Raw genomic sequence first — 14347 nt, forward strand, 5'->3', positions numbered from 1 at the left:
TTCTTCTTATTATTACACTAGTTTATGCTTTGTGACCTCTTAATGTTCTGTAATTAAAGTCTATATTAAATTCCATTTAATTGTACAATAATTTATAGTAATCATTATAGCTGTTTATATTCTCACTTCATAGATTCATTAATCGATTATTCTTTTATATTATATGATTTTTCCATTGTTGTTTAGTCTTAACAAGTCTAGGTTTTAAGGGATGTTTGTCTTCACGAGTAAGAGCGAATATTTATGAAAATTCAAGAAGCAGTAATTTCCATTGCTTTTGCCTTTATTATCATCACTTCGTCTTCTGCTCTTCAGTTGGCTTTGCTCAGTCAACTTCTTGGCTGATAGAAGACTTAAACACAGGTTTTGGGTATTAGGCAATTTTGCTGAGTAGTTGTTCTGTTACCAGACAAAACGGATATTTCCTTACAGGATCTCCCTCTCTCTCACTCGCACACACACGTCAGGGGTATATAGAAAAAAATTAAGTATGACACAGTTTGCATAGCATTTAAAACCTGCTAAAGCTTTTTTGTGTATTTACAAAAAGTTTGTAAATACAGAATTTTGTGCCTTGAATAAAGTGAAACTGATGTGCTAAAATATTCACATGTGATTATTTGAGAATGGCATTTCACAACTACAATGTTTTTACCCTTTGTAATACATTCAAGATATAAGAAAAATAAAAACAAGCATCAGGATATTTCACTTTATTTTACCATCATACATATACACCCATATACACATGCCATATTAAACACAGCAGTCTTTTAATGTAATGGGGATTGCTCTCTGCTTCCTATATTGAGGGACACATCCATATTTACTATATGAAATTTGTCGTTCAAGTATCGAAAATTCAAGTGCATTTTCAAATCATTAATAAATGATGAATGCCCAACTCTCTCAGCATATAATATGAAGAAAATGTTATGACAAAGTCCAAACTGATGAGCACAATAGTAAGTGGTCAAACATTGGCAATGGTTTAACAGAGTCATCAAATAACTAGAACTTTCAATTGAAAACAGCATTATCCAACCAAACAAATAAAAATAGGAAGTGTTATACTGGTGGCCAGTCACTCAATCACACACAAACTTTCTGTTCCTTCCTCGTTTATGTAGCCTGGGGTTTCCTTGTGTGTGTGGGATGGCTTAACCAAGACTTTGTGTGTATATATGGCAGTGCTGCACCACTACTGATATGTTAGAATAAATCAGTCTCTTTGCCCTTCTTAGAAATGGCGTATTTTAGAGATGCATTTTGTTACTTGGTACTTGGAGCCGCTGGGAGGGACAACAGAAGTCTATTAACCTCTCTGATCTGGGCATCCAGTGTCTCTGTGGCTAGTGCAAGCTCTCCTAGTTGTGTCTGAAGACTGTTAATGGTTTGTGCGAGCTCCTCTTCCTTGCGTCTGGAGTTGGCGGCCTGACGGCTGTACTCAAGCACCATGCAACCTCCGCCGATGATGAAAATGATAGCTTCACCAAGCAGCTCTGCTCCAAGCTCCGCAGCTGACTCTTCATTCAGGGGTTTGATGGTGGAGCCACGGAAACCCATAATTCTCATCTTTGTTCTCATTTCGATCCAGTGATATGCTATGGAGAAAACAAGAGGCACCACATTGAATTACTTGACAGATTTATTTCAACAATTCACTCTAGAAACCGTTAAGACACATTTTGGTTTTACTTTTATGCTCAAGGTAACCTACATAAGACAGACTAGTGTATAAAAACTGCAATATAAAAAAAAACATTAAAATCATAAAAATATTTTTAAAAGGCATACTCATTACATTACATTACTACTTCTGTCTGAAATAGCATTGTGTACAAACAAGACTACATATAGTATAACAACTCGTATTGCTTTCATATTATATATAAATATAACTAGATATTATTTTGTTATATGAAATGATCAAAGACATTAGGCACTTGCAATAACCTCAATGACAGTTGAGTCCCGCCCCCTTTAAACAAACCCGAACCTCATTGGTCTAAAGGGAAGCTTCCTCTAGTATCTTATTGGTCTCTCGGTATATCTGTTGTTGAAAGCACCCAATGACAACATCGCAGCAGTTGTGATTGGCTAAATAGCAAATACAAGCAAACGGCTATTGGCTGCGTGTTCACTTGACGTTAACGCCTACAAAAGCCTTTATCATATGGACTGACAATCACATCGTTAAACACGAACAACCAAAAGCCAGCTTACCTTGAGCCGGAGGAAGGCAGACATAATTCTTAAAGAATTCACTTCTCCGCGCGCCTGCTTTTATCCTGTTAGCCACTGGTTTGCCCAATTGTCGTACGCCCAGATAGAGCAGCTTTGCGATTGGAAAGGCACCGACAACCATCTTGGCGGAAAATGCGTCACCTGAGGAGGCGGGAGGATAAGGACGTCATCTGGACGACGCTCCTGTGTAATATTAATGACGCAGTATTAATATTCATTAGATATAGAACGCGCGTTTCGCGCAATATTATTACCGGTAATATTATTGTTGTTGTTTTTAAGGGAAAAATATAACCCTGATCGCCTTTTGTTTTTTTTATTTAAAGATCATTCCCCCATTTGTTACGTAGTTTACATTTATAGTACATGAACAGTTTTACAAAACAATGTATTCTAAATCGCTCTAAAATAAATGCATGAAAACAATCACGATACAAATAAGAAAGAAATGAAATAAATCTCTCAGCGCCCATCACAGTGCATTGTTTACCTGCGCCAGCTGTGCGTCTGAAGCACCTGGGTCGGGTTTCAGAAGCAGTGGGCTGGACTGAATATCTCAGGACTTCACAGACAAGAGTTAAACACCGCTGAAATGTTTTCCATCTAACGTTAGTCATGTAACACATGCATGCTCGGCGGGACTAAGTGCTAGGATTTCACGGCTCGACAACCTCACAACTACTACAGCTATTGCAGGTAACGTTAGAGGAAACTAATATTATTGTGCTTTTGAGTCTTCTCTGAAAGTCCAGCTCGCAGCTTTACTTGGCTTTAAGAAGGCGGCGATGTGGTTTTTACAGTGGACTCGGTCGTGTCTGTTATGCCAGGCCTTTTTTAGCAACCGTTTTAAGGATTATTTAAAAAAATGTTTACTATATCGAAAGTGTTTTTAAAGAAGTGTATGAGGAGGAGTCAGAGCGCTTTAATGCAAAGCAGATGTCTTCGCATGAGCTTTTGAAGTCGGTGCTCATTGAACCATATATTATTCATTATTCAACCTGAATGATGTCTTTGAATTCCCCAAAAGCTTATTCGAGCCTTTATTTATTTAGTAATATTGTAGTTTGTAGTATGTTGTGCTGTTCAGGATAGTAATAAAGCGTCCTGAAAATATAAGGCCTGTCAAGATGCTTTTTGTTACACGTTTTTAGCAGTGTTACTTAAATATTATTTATGTTACTTTTTTATATAGCTAGCCAATTTTTTTCTGTTATATTTTGAATAAAGGTTCAATAATCAGATTTTTCTGACTTGACTATAAGGTTTCACAGGGTTAAACATGTTGACTGATTCTAATATGATACATTGCTCAGAAGCAGGTCAGACTCCGTAGCCTTCATGTCATTTTTGAGCAGTGTTGGAATGGGTCCAGCATACAAACCTGATTTACCATTTGACTAAAAGCTGTTGGAGCCAGCTGAGCTGCATATCTGTCTTATCCTGCTACAACATGTTCTGAGTTTTCTGGCTCCCTTGTGGCTTTTCTGGCACTTTGTAAACACTAACAATTTGCAAGTTGGTTCAATAGCATGCCAGCCAGACATTGTGTGCACTGTGGTTTGTTTTAAAGGTTAGATGCAGGCAGGGTGGATTTCTTGTGTCTTGGATATCTTGTGCGATTCACAAGGAATGTTAAGCTTGTAATTTTGAAGACTTGAGAGATTCCAGAGGCAAACGTTACTTGAGACCTTATTAGAGTGCCGCAGGGCTGCCCAAAAACAAACAGCAAACAGAAGTTACTAGAAGAACTAGTATCATAGGTCAGACATAGTGTGAGTTATTTATATATATATATATATACATAAAACCCACCCATGGTATGAGGATGACTAACGGGGTTTTGTCAGAATGTTCTCCAATGGCCGTCATTGTCTGAAATTTAACCTGACACCCAGTCACACCCCAGTCTTGTTAACCCAAATCTGATAACATGTCTTGATTTCTGAGTTGATAATTTGACATTTCAACCGTGTCAGGAGATGCAGTAGGCTGATCTGTGTGATTTTGTGTAGATTTTTCAGTATTGGGAGTTTTATTTCACATTATTAATTTGATCATTTACTCATCCTCATTTTGTTCCAAACCGGACTGACTTTCTTCTGTGGAATGTTTTGAAGAACATCCGATGACTGTCAATGATTCAGTTGAAGACATTTTTCAAAATATCTTCTTTAGTGTTCCACAGACTAATTGAAAATAAAGCATGAGGGTGTGAAAGTGATTTTTTTTGTACGTTTTTCACAGGAACATTCCGCCCACAGTTTTAGGAGTGCATCAGTGTGACAGTGGGGTGAGGCTCGTAAGATCCAAGTGTGTTGTATCCGCTCAGTGGTCCATGTAATGATAAAGGTTGTTGAGAACAGAATGAACTGCTTGAGTGTCCGCTCACCTTCCGAAGAAATCCTGTAAGCTCCACTGATACTTGCTGTCATCTAAAAGATCCTTGTAATCAATGCTGATCCTTTTTAATTCTTTAAAGTTCTGAGCATTTGTACAGGCCATATTTGGACATATTTGTTTAATAGATTTCATTCTTCATCTGATGAAACTCCTATCTGCTCTGTCTTATAGCTGGTTATACACCTTTTTGGCAAGGCCTTACATGAATTGCAAACCTGTTACATGCTGTTTGAATTCATGCTCTAATTCATTCTTCTCAATTAGACAATGAAACACTCTTGTGGTCTACAATGACAGTTTTGGTTGGTTTCAATGCCATGAGATAGCGTCATGTCTAAGATATGCTACTTATAATTAGTATTATGACTTAAAGGAATGGTTCACTTGTATGTTCCTCCAAATCTGTGTGACTTACTTTCTTCTGTTGGTCACAAAAGAATTGCACATGCAATGAAAGTCAAATGAGTTCATATCAACAGTGGACCACACTGATTTCCAAGGATGAATAAAACTGATCTGATCTTTCTAAATATATTTTGATCTCCACAGAAGAAAGGCAGAATGACTTGAGTGTGAGTAAATGGTGACTGGACTATCTCTTTAATTGAGCATCTGGAGAACTGTGGCGATCTAAATGCAGCTTGGGTTGAGCAGTATATTATACCACATGATGTCAGTCTCACAGCAGTTGTTTCATTGTGACATACTGATGAATGAAATTCTCATGAAAATGTAATATTTGTTGTCATGTCTGAAGATAGTGATTGGTCTGTATAATTATTCCATTCACAATGATTCACCACCAAGAAGAAGCTTGTCTGCCTAAATACTCAGCCATAATCTTGGGTTGACTAATGATTATTTTGATAATTAATCTGTTGATTTCTTTGGTTAATTGGATGGCAAAAAACAAACAATTAATGCATTAAATAAAACTAAATACATTTTAATTATGATTAAAGTTATTTAGTTTTATTTAATGCATTAATTGTTTGTTTTTAATAAATAAATTAATGCATTAATTGTTTGTTGTTATAAATAAATTATAATTGTGATTAAATAAAGTTATAATAAAACTAATTAATAATTTACAAAAATGTTATTCTACATCCTGCCCAGTGCAATATGAAGGCTTTGAAAACAAATATAGTAAATGTATTGATGTAGGCTATGATAAACATTATGCATAAAAGAGTTGACATATAAATGTTACATTTAAAAAAAAAAAAAATTCTTAAAGCAGAATTTAAATCACTAAAGTAAACGTTATAATAAACAAAAGCAAACTGGTTAACTGGTACAAGGAGCACACGTTCACACATGCAAGGATGAATTCCTTGCACTGCACACAGATGCATATAATTGATAATCAAAACATGATTTATTTCATTACCAATTATTATCAATTAGTTAATGATTGAGATTAAACAATGGTGTAAATAAGATGCAATTTTTTTTTTAATTTTAGTTTTTTGTTTAATATCTTGCAGAGTAGGGCAAAGGGCAAGCTTAACAACTGATTGTGAAATTGGGTTGAGAAAGAGAGAACATGAGCAAATGGTTTCTGTAACCACACCTTAATCTTTTAGTCTTTGTGTTTTCCGCCCCAGGCTCAGAATGGGCTAGGTCTTCTTATCAGCACAGGACGAGAGTTATTATTAACCTGTGTCTCTCTCGACTCCACATTCCAGATTCACTGTACCAGGCCTGAGTCCAACGGCACTGCAACAAAATAACTAATTTATCAGTCACGCAAAGCCTTAACCTCTCAATAGGCAAATAACTGCGAATCAGTGAATGAGAGGTGGAGATCAGAGATTAAGATCTGTCAGGGAACAAAAAGAGAGTATGTGAGAGGATAGATAGAACAAATACACCAGGGGGGTGAAGACTATTGTGCTTTTAGGAAAAGGGCGACTAGACGTCTGTTGCTGGCTGGTGCTGTCCTTGGAAATGTCCCTGATGTTTCAAAACATCTTAACACTTAACAACACTTAACATGAAACAACACTTAATGTGCTAGATGTCACATGCTACATGCCTGTTAAAAAGAAGCATTATATCATTCATCACACACTGTATAGTGTGGAATTCATCTTTTGTTTTTTAAAGGGACCACAAATTACTACCGTCCCATAGCACTCAAATCATGATGAAGTGCTTTGAGAGGTTAGTCATGCACAACATCAAAACCAGCCTCCCTCTCTACAGACGATGCAATTTTCTCCACCCTCCACCTGGCTCTTACCCACCTAGAAAATAAAGACTTCTATGTTAGAATGCGGTTCATTGACTTCAGCTCGGCATTCAACACAATAATCCCACAACAGCTCATAAATAAACTAAACCTGCTGGGCCTTAACAATTCCCTTTGTAATTGGATCCTGGACTTTCTAACCGGACGACCTCAGTCAGTCCGTGTCGGCCACAACACCTCGAGCACTACCACACTGAGCACAGGTGCCCCACAAGGCTGTGTGCTTAGCCCGCTGCTCTTCACACTGCTGACCCACGACTGCTCTGCCAAGTTCAGCTCCAACCACATCATCAAGTTTGCTGATGACACAACAGTGGTAGGTCTCATCAGCAACAACGATGAAACGCACTACAGAGAGGAAGTGACACAGCTGGCTGAATGGTGTGGCACTAACAATCTGTCCCTCAATGTGGGGAAGACGAAGGAGGTTGTGATGGACTTCAGGAGAAACTCCGTTGACCACCCCCCACTGACCATCGACAGCTCGACTGTGGAGAGAGTCAGCAGCACTAAATTCCTGGGGGTGCACATCACAGAGGATCTCACCTGGACCACCAACACCATGTCACTCTACAAAAAGGCACAACAGCGCCTACACTTTCTCCGCCAGCTGAAAAGAGCAAGTCTCCCTCCACCCATCCTCACCACATTCTACAGAGGCACCATTGAGAGTGTGCTGACCAGCTGCATCACTGTCTGCATCACATGTAGCGGAATGACAGTAAAGCTCAACTTGACTTGACTTGACTTGAAACTCAATGAACAGAAGATAATTGCATTCTGCATACAGTATATTTGGCTTTATTTATTTTTTTAATTAAACTTTTATTCTGCAAGAATGTATTAAGTTTATGAAAAGGGACAGTAAATTCTTTTAACATTGTTACAAATTAATACTTTCAAAGAAATGCTGTTCTTTCTATTCATGAACAGATCCTTTGACAAAAACAAATATTAAGCAGAACAGATTGATTTCTGAAGGATCTGAATACTGAAATAATGGCTGCTGGAAAATCAGCTTTCCAATCACAGGAATAGATTACAGTGTAAAATATACTAAAATAGACACATTTAAAAGTGTAATAATGTTTGACAATTTTACTGTGTCTTTGAAAAATCTTGCTGACCCCAATCTTTTAAACGCTAGCACATGTAAAAAGTTATTGTAGTTATTTACTAGTTTCTGTCTCTTTAGATTATTACATTAGTTACATCATATAAATAATTATTTTATGTCGGACTCATGTTATTCTTCTAGTTGCATTCATAACATTTTCGTGTACTAGCTGTCACTAGCTGCTTACGCATGGTTGTGGGTGTGCACTGTTAATAATAATAATAATTTATATATATATATATATGTATATATATATGTGTGTATATTTATTTATTTTTAAATAGACATAATTATAAAAGATTATACCAAACAAATTAAAGGGGTCACATGATGCGATTTCAAGTTTTCCTTTCTGTTTGGAGTGTTACAAACTGTTTGTGCATATATAATAACCCTGAAGTTGCAAAGACTAAAGTCTCAAAACCAAAGAGACATGACTCGCCCCCACATGGGCGAGACACGCCCCCACATGTCTACATCACGGTGTGGGAAGATTTGCAAAACACCGCCCAAATGTATACGCAATGAAAGAAGGCGTGATTTATATTCTCACTGTAGTATTTTTGCTGCCACCAGTGCCATGTCCTGGAGGCGCTGTGTTTCATTGTGAAAGGGAAAATACTTTGTTTGGGCTTACAAAAGAGGACACAACTAGAAATCAGTGATTAAGTTGTATTTACAACACTATTCCAGAACAGTTCAACCCAAATATTAGAGTGTGTGCAGCGCATTTTACAGAGGACTATTTCCTACAATGCTGGCTAGCACAAAGGCTGTTTCTATAAAGTGGGGCAATTCCAACTTTGTAAAGACAGTCTGACTCTTCTGACTCGCAGCCTGTATGTACGTTTCTGTTACTGACGATTCAAACACGAGTTTTGAGCAGTGTAGAGTAGTGCTTGTTGTTTGTCACTTCTCCGATCACAAATGCAGACATGGTAATGTTTACGCGGCATGATGCAATGTGACGTGTTAAAAGACAGCATGAGTCATTATAATCAGTAATTATGTCCCCACTGGATGCAACAAATGCCATAATGGGTTTTTATTGTTTTTGTGTCGTCGCGCCAGGACAAGGCATCACAATACAGTGAGGGGCATAACATTTCCGTCTCACGCTTGAGGTAGTCGGCCAATCACAACGCACTGGATAGCTGGCCAATCAGAGCACGCCTCGCTTCTCAGAACGATGAGCTTTGTAAAAATCGACACGTTTCAGAAAGGCGGGGCATAGAGGAGCAACAATAATGTTCAGTATGTGGAAAATGTGTTTTTTAACCTTAAACCGCATAAACACATTGCATTACACCAAATACACAATATAATGTTCTTTTTAGCAACGTCATATGACCTCTTTAAATAAAGCTTTCATTCTTTTAACAAGGCTTTGTTCTTCATGATGATATGAAGACAGTTGTATCACCCCAACATCCGGTAACTGATACAAACAAACTAGAGTATGAATTCCACAGCATGTAACAGGTTTGGAATTCATGAAAATTAATTTAAAATCAGGTGTAATCAAGTCATTGTATGTGTGAACTGCTTTTTTTATATACAGAGACAGACATAAATAGACAAAGAGTTGGTCATTGAACCTATACATTTATGGTCAAAATAAAACTATATGTTTTTCAATTCATAAGATAAGATTGAAAATTTCAGTGATATACTGACTGCTCAAGTAAGAAAACTGGTCACCTTTAGGAATGGAGCGGGGGGTTTGGGTTGAGTTTGTGGAGGTGACCCAGGCCATGCTGTAAATGTGAGTCAATAAGCCAGTAAGAGTTAGTAGACTCTATTGATCTTGACAAAACAAACAAGACAGAGTGGCTTGAGTCAGTGCCCTTCTGTGCTTGAGTGTATTACAAAAGGCGCATGTACACATAGTTTATTACTCTGTGAAAGTTCCAAATTAAAGAAAGAATCAAAGAATCTTCTGGAAGTGAATAGCTGCCAGGTAATTAATTTAAACGTTATTAACACATAGGGATGGGTATCGTTAAGGTTTTAACGGTATTACTACTCTTATCGATCCGGTACTTTAACGGTATTCTTATCGGTACTTTTTGTTTTACTTTGTTTCTTTGTTCATATTCTTACAGTATCTTATCTTATGTATATAAAACACTAAAAATGCCTGCACTTCATCAATTTGTAAATGCACCAGTGTGCAGGTATTTTTTGTGTTTTATATACATAAGATAAGATACAGTAACAACATGAACAAAGAAACAAAGTAAAACAAACTGACAAATACAATAAAACAAACACACAAACGAAATGAAATAAACAGTGCTTTCATTTTTCCATGAAGGTCTACTAATATGAATGTTCAGGTAAGTAATAGTTGCAAAAGTAATCAGATGTAAATGAGCACTGCATAGTTTTCATGTACTGATAGATTTATGTTTATTAAAGCTATAACGTTGTTCAGATTAAGAGCTGTGGGTGATTTTTCTCTTTGCATTTTGTTCTTTGATTAACATTGATGGCTCAAGCTCCAGTCTAACACTTTAAGACAATATACTGACACGCATCGGATTTTCTCCCAACTGTTCTCGTCCACTTAAAACATAAAAGTGAAGACTCTCATAACCGGCCATTTTGACACAGTGTGTATTTTTTTGGCATATTTTTGTGTGTTATTTCGACGCGCCCGAAGCTCAAAGTGTACTTTGCTTGTCCGTTTTGGAGCACGCCGCCGCGCAGGCACACGCGCGCACACACATTTCAGCCTGAACAGCGTCACTTGTTCAGATTGTACTCTCAACGTTTTACTATCAAATATGTCCTGCAATGTAGCAACAGTAAAGACGGCATTTTATAACAATCACTGATTGAGCTGATTCAGATAAGTTTTGGTTCGGAGGAACGAATCCGCGCCGCTATGAAGGGAAGGGAGAAATGCGGCTATAATCCTTGGAAGCCAAAATCGAAAAAAAAAAAAATACTTTGCTTAATGCTTAATATAACAGCCACAGGCCTAAAGTGTGAGCAGATGTTTGAATAGTTGGTTCTCTCTTCTATCATAATTAAACAGGACTTTCATGTTGCGTGTTCTGAAGCTCCTCCGCGTGAGCGCGATCTGGCTTCTGAATTGCGCATAGCAAAAATGCATCATAGACAAATGTTTGAATATTATTGCACATAAAAACAGCTGGCGACATATATATATATATATATATATATATATATATATATATATATATATATATCTATAGAGAGAGAGAGAGCAACAATAAATGTATGTGTGTTTTCTTAATTTCTCCAATACCGACAGAACGTCAGAGCTTATCGATACTCCGGTCTTTCATAATTTAGCCCCGAGACCGATTTAATACCGAGTTTCGGTACCCATCCCTATTAACACATATAACCCCACTCAACATTCGCCAAATATAAGCTTAATGTTTCTGATAAATCATTATTATCACAAATGGCAACAGTGGCATGATGTAGCATGTTTTAACTTAAGATGATTGATGTTTTCACACCTAATTCTCTATAACCTGCAGCAGCTTGACCTTGTGTGTGGGAAAAGTTATTCTGCCAGCTGGGTGGCTCCATATTGAGTAAGCCAGAAGAACTGACTGGCTCATCGAAAACTGCACAAAGAACAGACACATTACTAATAAACATATGTTTTTAAAGGGGTGAAAGTCTAACAAAACGTGTCTTATTTGATTCCGATATACGCATGACTTTGTATCTGTGTCTAAATGTCCCACAAGTGCTCATGTCTATATTTTTACTAGGGGTGTAACGATATCACAAACCGTACCGAAAGATTGCGATACACCACCCACGATACGAATCGTGGTACTCTCGTCGCGTACCGCGGTACTCTCACGCCCCCTGCTTCCCATTGTTGAGGTTAATGGCACTTATCTCTAGCTAACTATTAATTTAAACAAATTTTTCTTTGCTTACATTTGATTAAATTGTATTAGTAACGACTAATAAGAGCTTTTTAAATTTTGTTCTAAATATTCTAAAGTTACTGTTTTCCAAGTGCATGTCATTTCACGTGACTTGGGAGTGAGCGTCACACTCGGTTGCTAGTATATGCAGGATGGCTGCTTCACATAGTACTGAAATTGCAGATCCCCGGACACATTTAAGTCTCCTGTGTGGGAACACTTTGGTTTTCCAGTGGAGTACAGGAATGGAATTCGTGTCGTAGACAAAGCGCACACAATCTGTCGTAACTGTTTCACAAAACTCTCTTAGGTCCCGTTCACATATTGCGTCTTTTGCGCGCTCAAGTTCGTTACTTCAAATGTAGACGCGCGGTATGCACGCTCATAATGGAAGCGACGCGGTCGCGGTGCGACGCGCTCGTTTTTTCCAGATAAAACATCGAGATAAAAACATCTCAACTTTTCAGAATGCCGCAGGTCATGTGACGAGAACCAACCAATCAGCATCCTCGCCTTTTCCGTTACTTTGTAACCTCAGCAGCTTTTTTGAAGTATGGAGTGCACCCAAACACTGCAGCGTTTTTTACTTTTCGTAGTAAATAACCCTTGTAACAGAGTTACAGCAAGGGTTTTTCAGTGGTGGAAATCCATTGCTGAAATTTCCTTGTTGTAATGGAGAGCGCAGCGACGCCTCCGGAGCGCAACCGCCTGAGCTTTGGCAAAAAAAGGAGAAAGCGGCACGCCTAGCGTTTTCCAAGCGTTTTTAGGCGCGATATGTGAATGGCCCCTTATATGACAGGAAACACATCTCATGGTGCGTTCACACCAGACGCGAATGAAGCGTGATAAGTGCGAGTGATTTACATGTTAAATCAATGCAAAGATGCAATATAGACATCCTGTGGTGCGATTCGCGCGAATGAGGCGACCGCATTTCAGTCAGAATGTGCTGCATGATGGTGTTTTTGAAAAATAACTTGAAACTTAATTGAACTTCCAAATGTTTCTTAGAGTGGACAAGCCAGTGTTTATTTTTGACTAAAGTACATTGGAGTTTATTTATTTCATTTTAGTTTACTTCAGGTAAGCTGACTTCACTAAAGAGACAAATGTTTTATTCTGACTAGTCTACATTGGAGGTATTTATTTCATTTTTGTTTACTCCGGTATGCTGACTGCACTAAAAATGTGAAGCCAAAGTTAATAAAGAAAAAGTTAGGTCAAGTTATTGTTATTATTGAGTTAAGTGAATCTATTGTTCCTTAGCATTGCTGGTAAGATGACATGAACCCTACCCCCACAGCAAACCGAACTGAACTGAACCGGACCGTGGCTCCAAAACCGTGAACCGAACCGAACCATGCCACTGGTGTATTGTTACACCCCTAATTTTTACACATGTTGGGTAAGCGTGTAGACACATGGGCTTAATCAGCATGTGAAAGTCGGAAGTTATGTTTCTGTCATTTGCCTCGGGGTCGGATCTCTTCATTCAAAGGCCTTCAGCGCACAGTGATTTAAACTAGTATAAAGAAGGAGTTGCAGCATCAGATGTGGACAGCACACTACTTCATAAATCACAAAATGTGTTTCTCTGTGTACAATATGCTGTAGGCAGTTTTTGAACTGGAGGTTCAAAAAAGTTCACTTGTCCCCCAAGTCCTGCTGTATGTCAATGTTTTAGTAGGCTGGGCATGCTTTTCAAGTTCAAGTTCAAGTTGAGCTTTATTGTCATTCCGCTACATGTGGGGTCACACAGTGGAATGAAATGTCGTGCCTCGCAGGACCACGGTGCTACATAAATACAGACGTACAACAATGAAGTAAAAAACACTATAAACCTACACACAACTAACCTACTGACAGATTTTAACTATAAGTATACTATATATAAGTATTTACCCTATACAAACTAAAAAATAAAAGATAAAAAATACAAACTATACGAATGCTTCACAAATACTGTACATGTGCAAGGAGAAACATTTTGAGTCAAGCCGCTGGTTGGGGAACAGTGCAGGATGATTTGTAGTGCATGAGCATGTAAACATACATACATATATATATATATATATATATATATATATATATATATATATATATATACATATATATATATATATATACATACATACATATATATATATATATATATATATATATATATATATATATATATATATATATATACATTCATTCATTCATTCATTCATTCATTCATATCCATGTTTCATGCTTCCTGATGGTAGGAGCTGGAAGAGACTGTGGGAGGGATGGGTGAAGTCCTTCACGATGCTATTGGTTTTGCTGGAGCATCGTGTAAGGAACATGTCCAGGATGGAGGGGAGAGGGGCACCGATGATCTTTGCAGCTGTGTTCACTATCTGCTGGAGGGTCTTGCGG

At 37.7% G+C, this 14347-nt stretch overlaps 2 protein-coding genes across 3 annotated transcripts in view; one reads left to right on the forward strand and one right to left on the reverse strand.

Moving 5' to 3' along the window:
- Positions 1-279: 279 nt before the first annotated feature.
- On the reverse strand, positions 280-3176 carry LOC306888510 (optic atrophy 3 protein homolog). Its single transcript, XM_079446861.1, has 3 exons — positions 2738-3176; positions 2227-2430; positions 280-1604 (listed from the first exon to the last, which is right to left on the reverse strand). The coding sequence occupies exons 2-3, from the start codon at positions 2366-2368 to the stop codon at positions 1273-1275; spliced, it is 474 nt and encodes a 157-aa protein (XP_079302987.1). The 5' UTR covers positions 2369-2430; positions 2738-3176; the 3' UTR covers positions 280-1272.
- Positions 2156-14347, forward strand: part of LOC306888509 (uncharacterized protein) — a 36731-nt gene continuing 24539 nt past the window's right edge. The window contains exon 1 of one of the 2 annotated variants that reach the window (XM_079446860.1): positions 2156-2434. The gene's annotated coding sequence lies outside the window, so the exon portion shown is untranslated. Of the gene's footprint in view, positions 2944-14347 lie in introns of both variants that reach the window. The other variant, XM_079446859.1, reaches the window with a different exon arrangement.

Source organism: Barbus barbus (genome assembly GCF_936440315.1).
Source record: "Barbus barbus genome assembly, chromosome: 22".
Classification (NCBI taxonomy): Eukaryota; Metazoa; Chordata; class Actinopteri; order Cypriniformes; family Cyprinidae; genus Barbus; species Barbus barbus.

What these genes read in the sequence shown, in the direction of transcription:
- LOC306888510 (XM_079446861.1), bottom strand. Translation starts at nt 2,368, where the DNA reads ATGGTTGTCGGTGCCTTTCCAATCGCAAAGCTGCTCTATCTGGGCGTA. An exon ending in CTGCCTTCCTCCGGCTCAAG is followed by an intron (nt 1,605 to 2,226) that starts GTAAGCTGGCTT and finishes TTTTCTCCATAG; the next exon opens with CATATCACTGGATCGAAATG.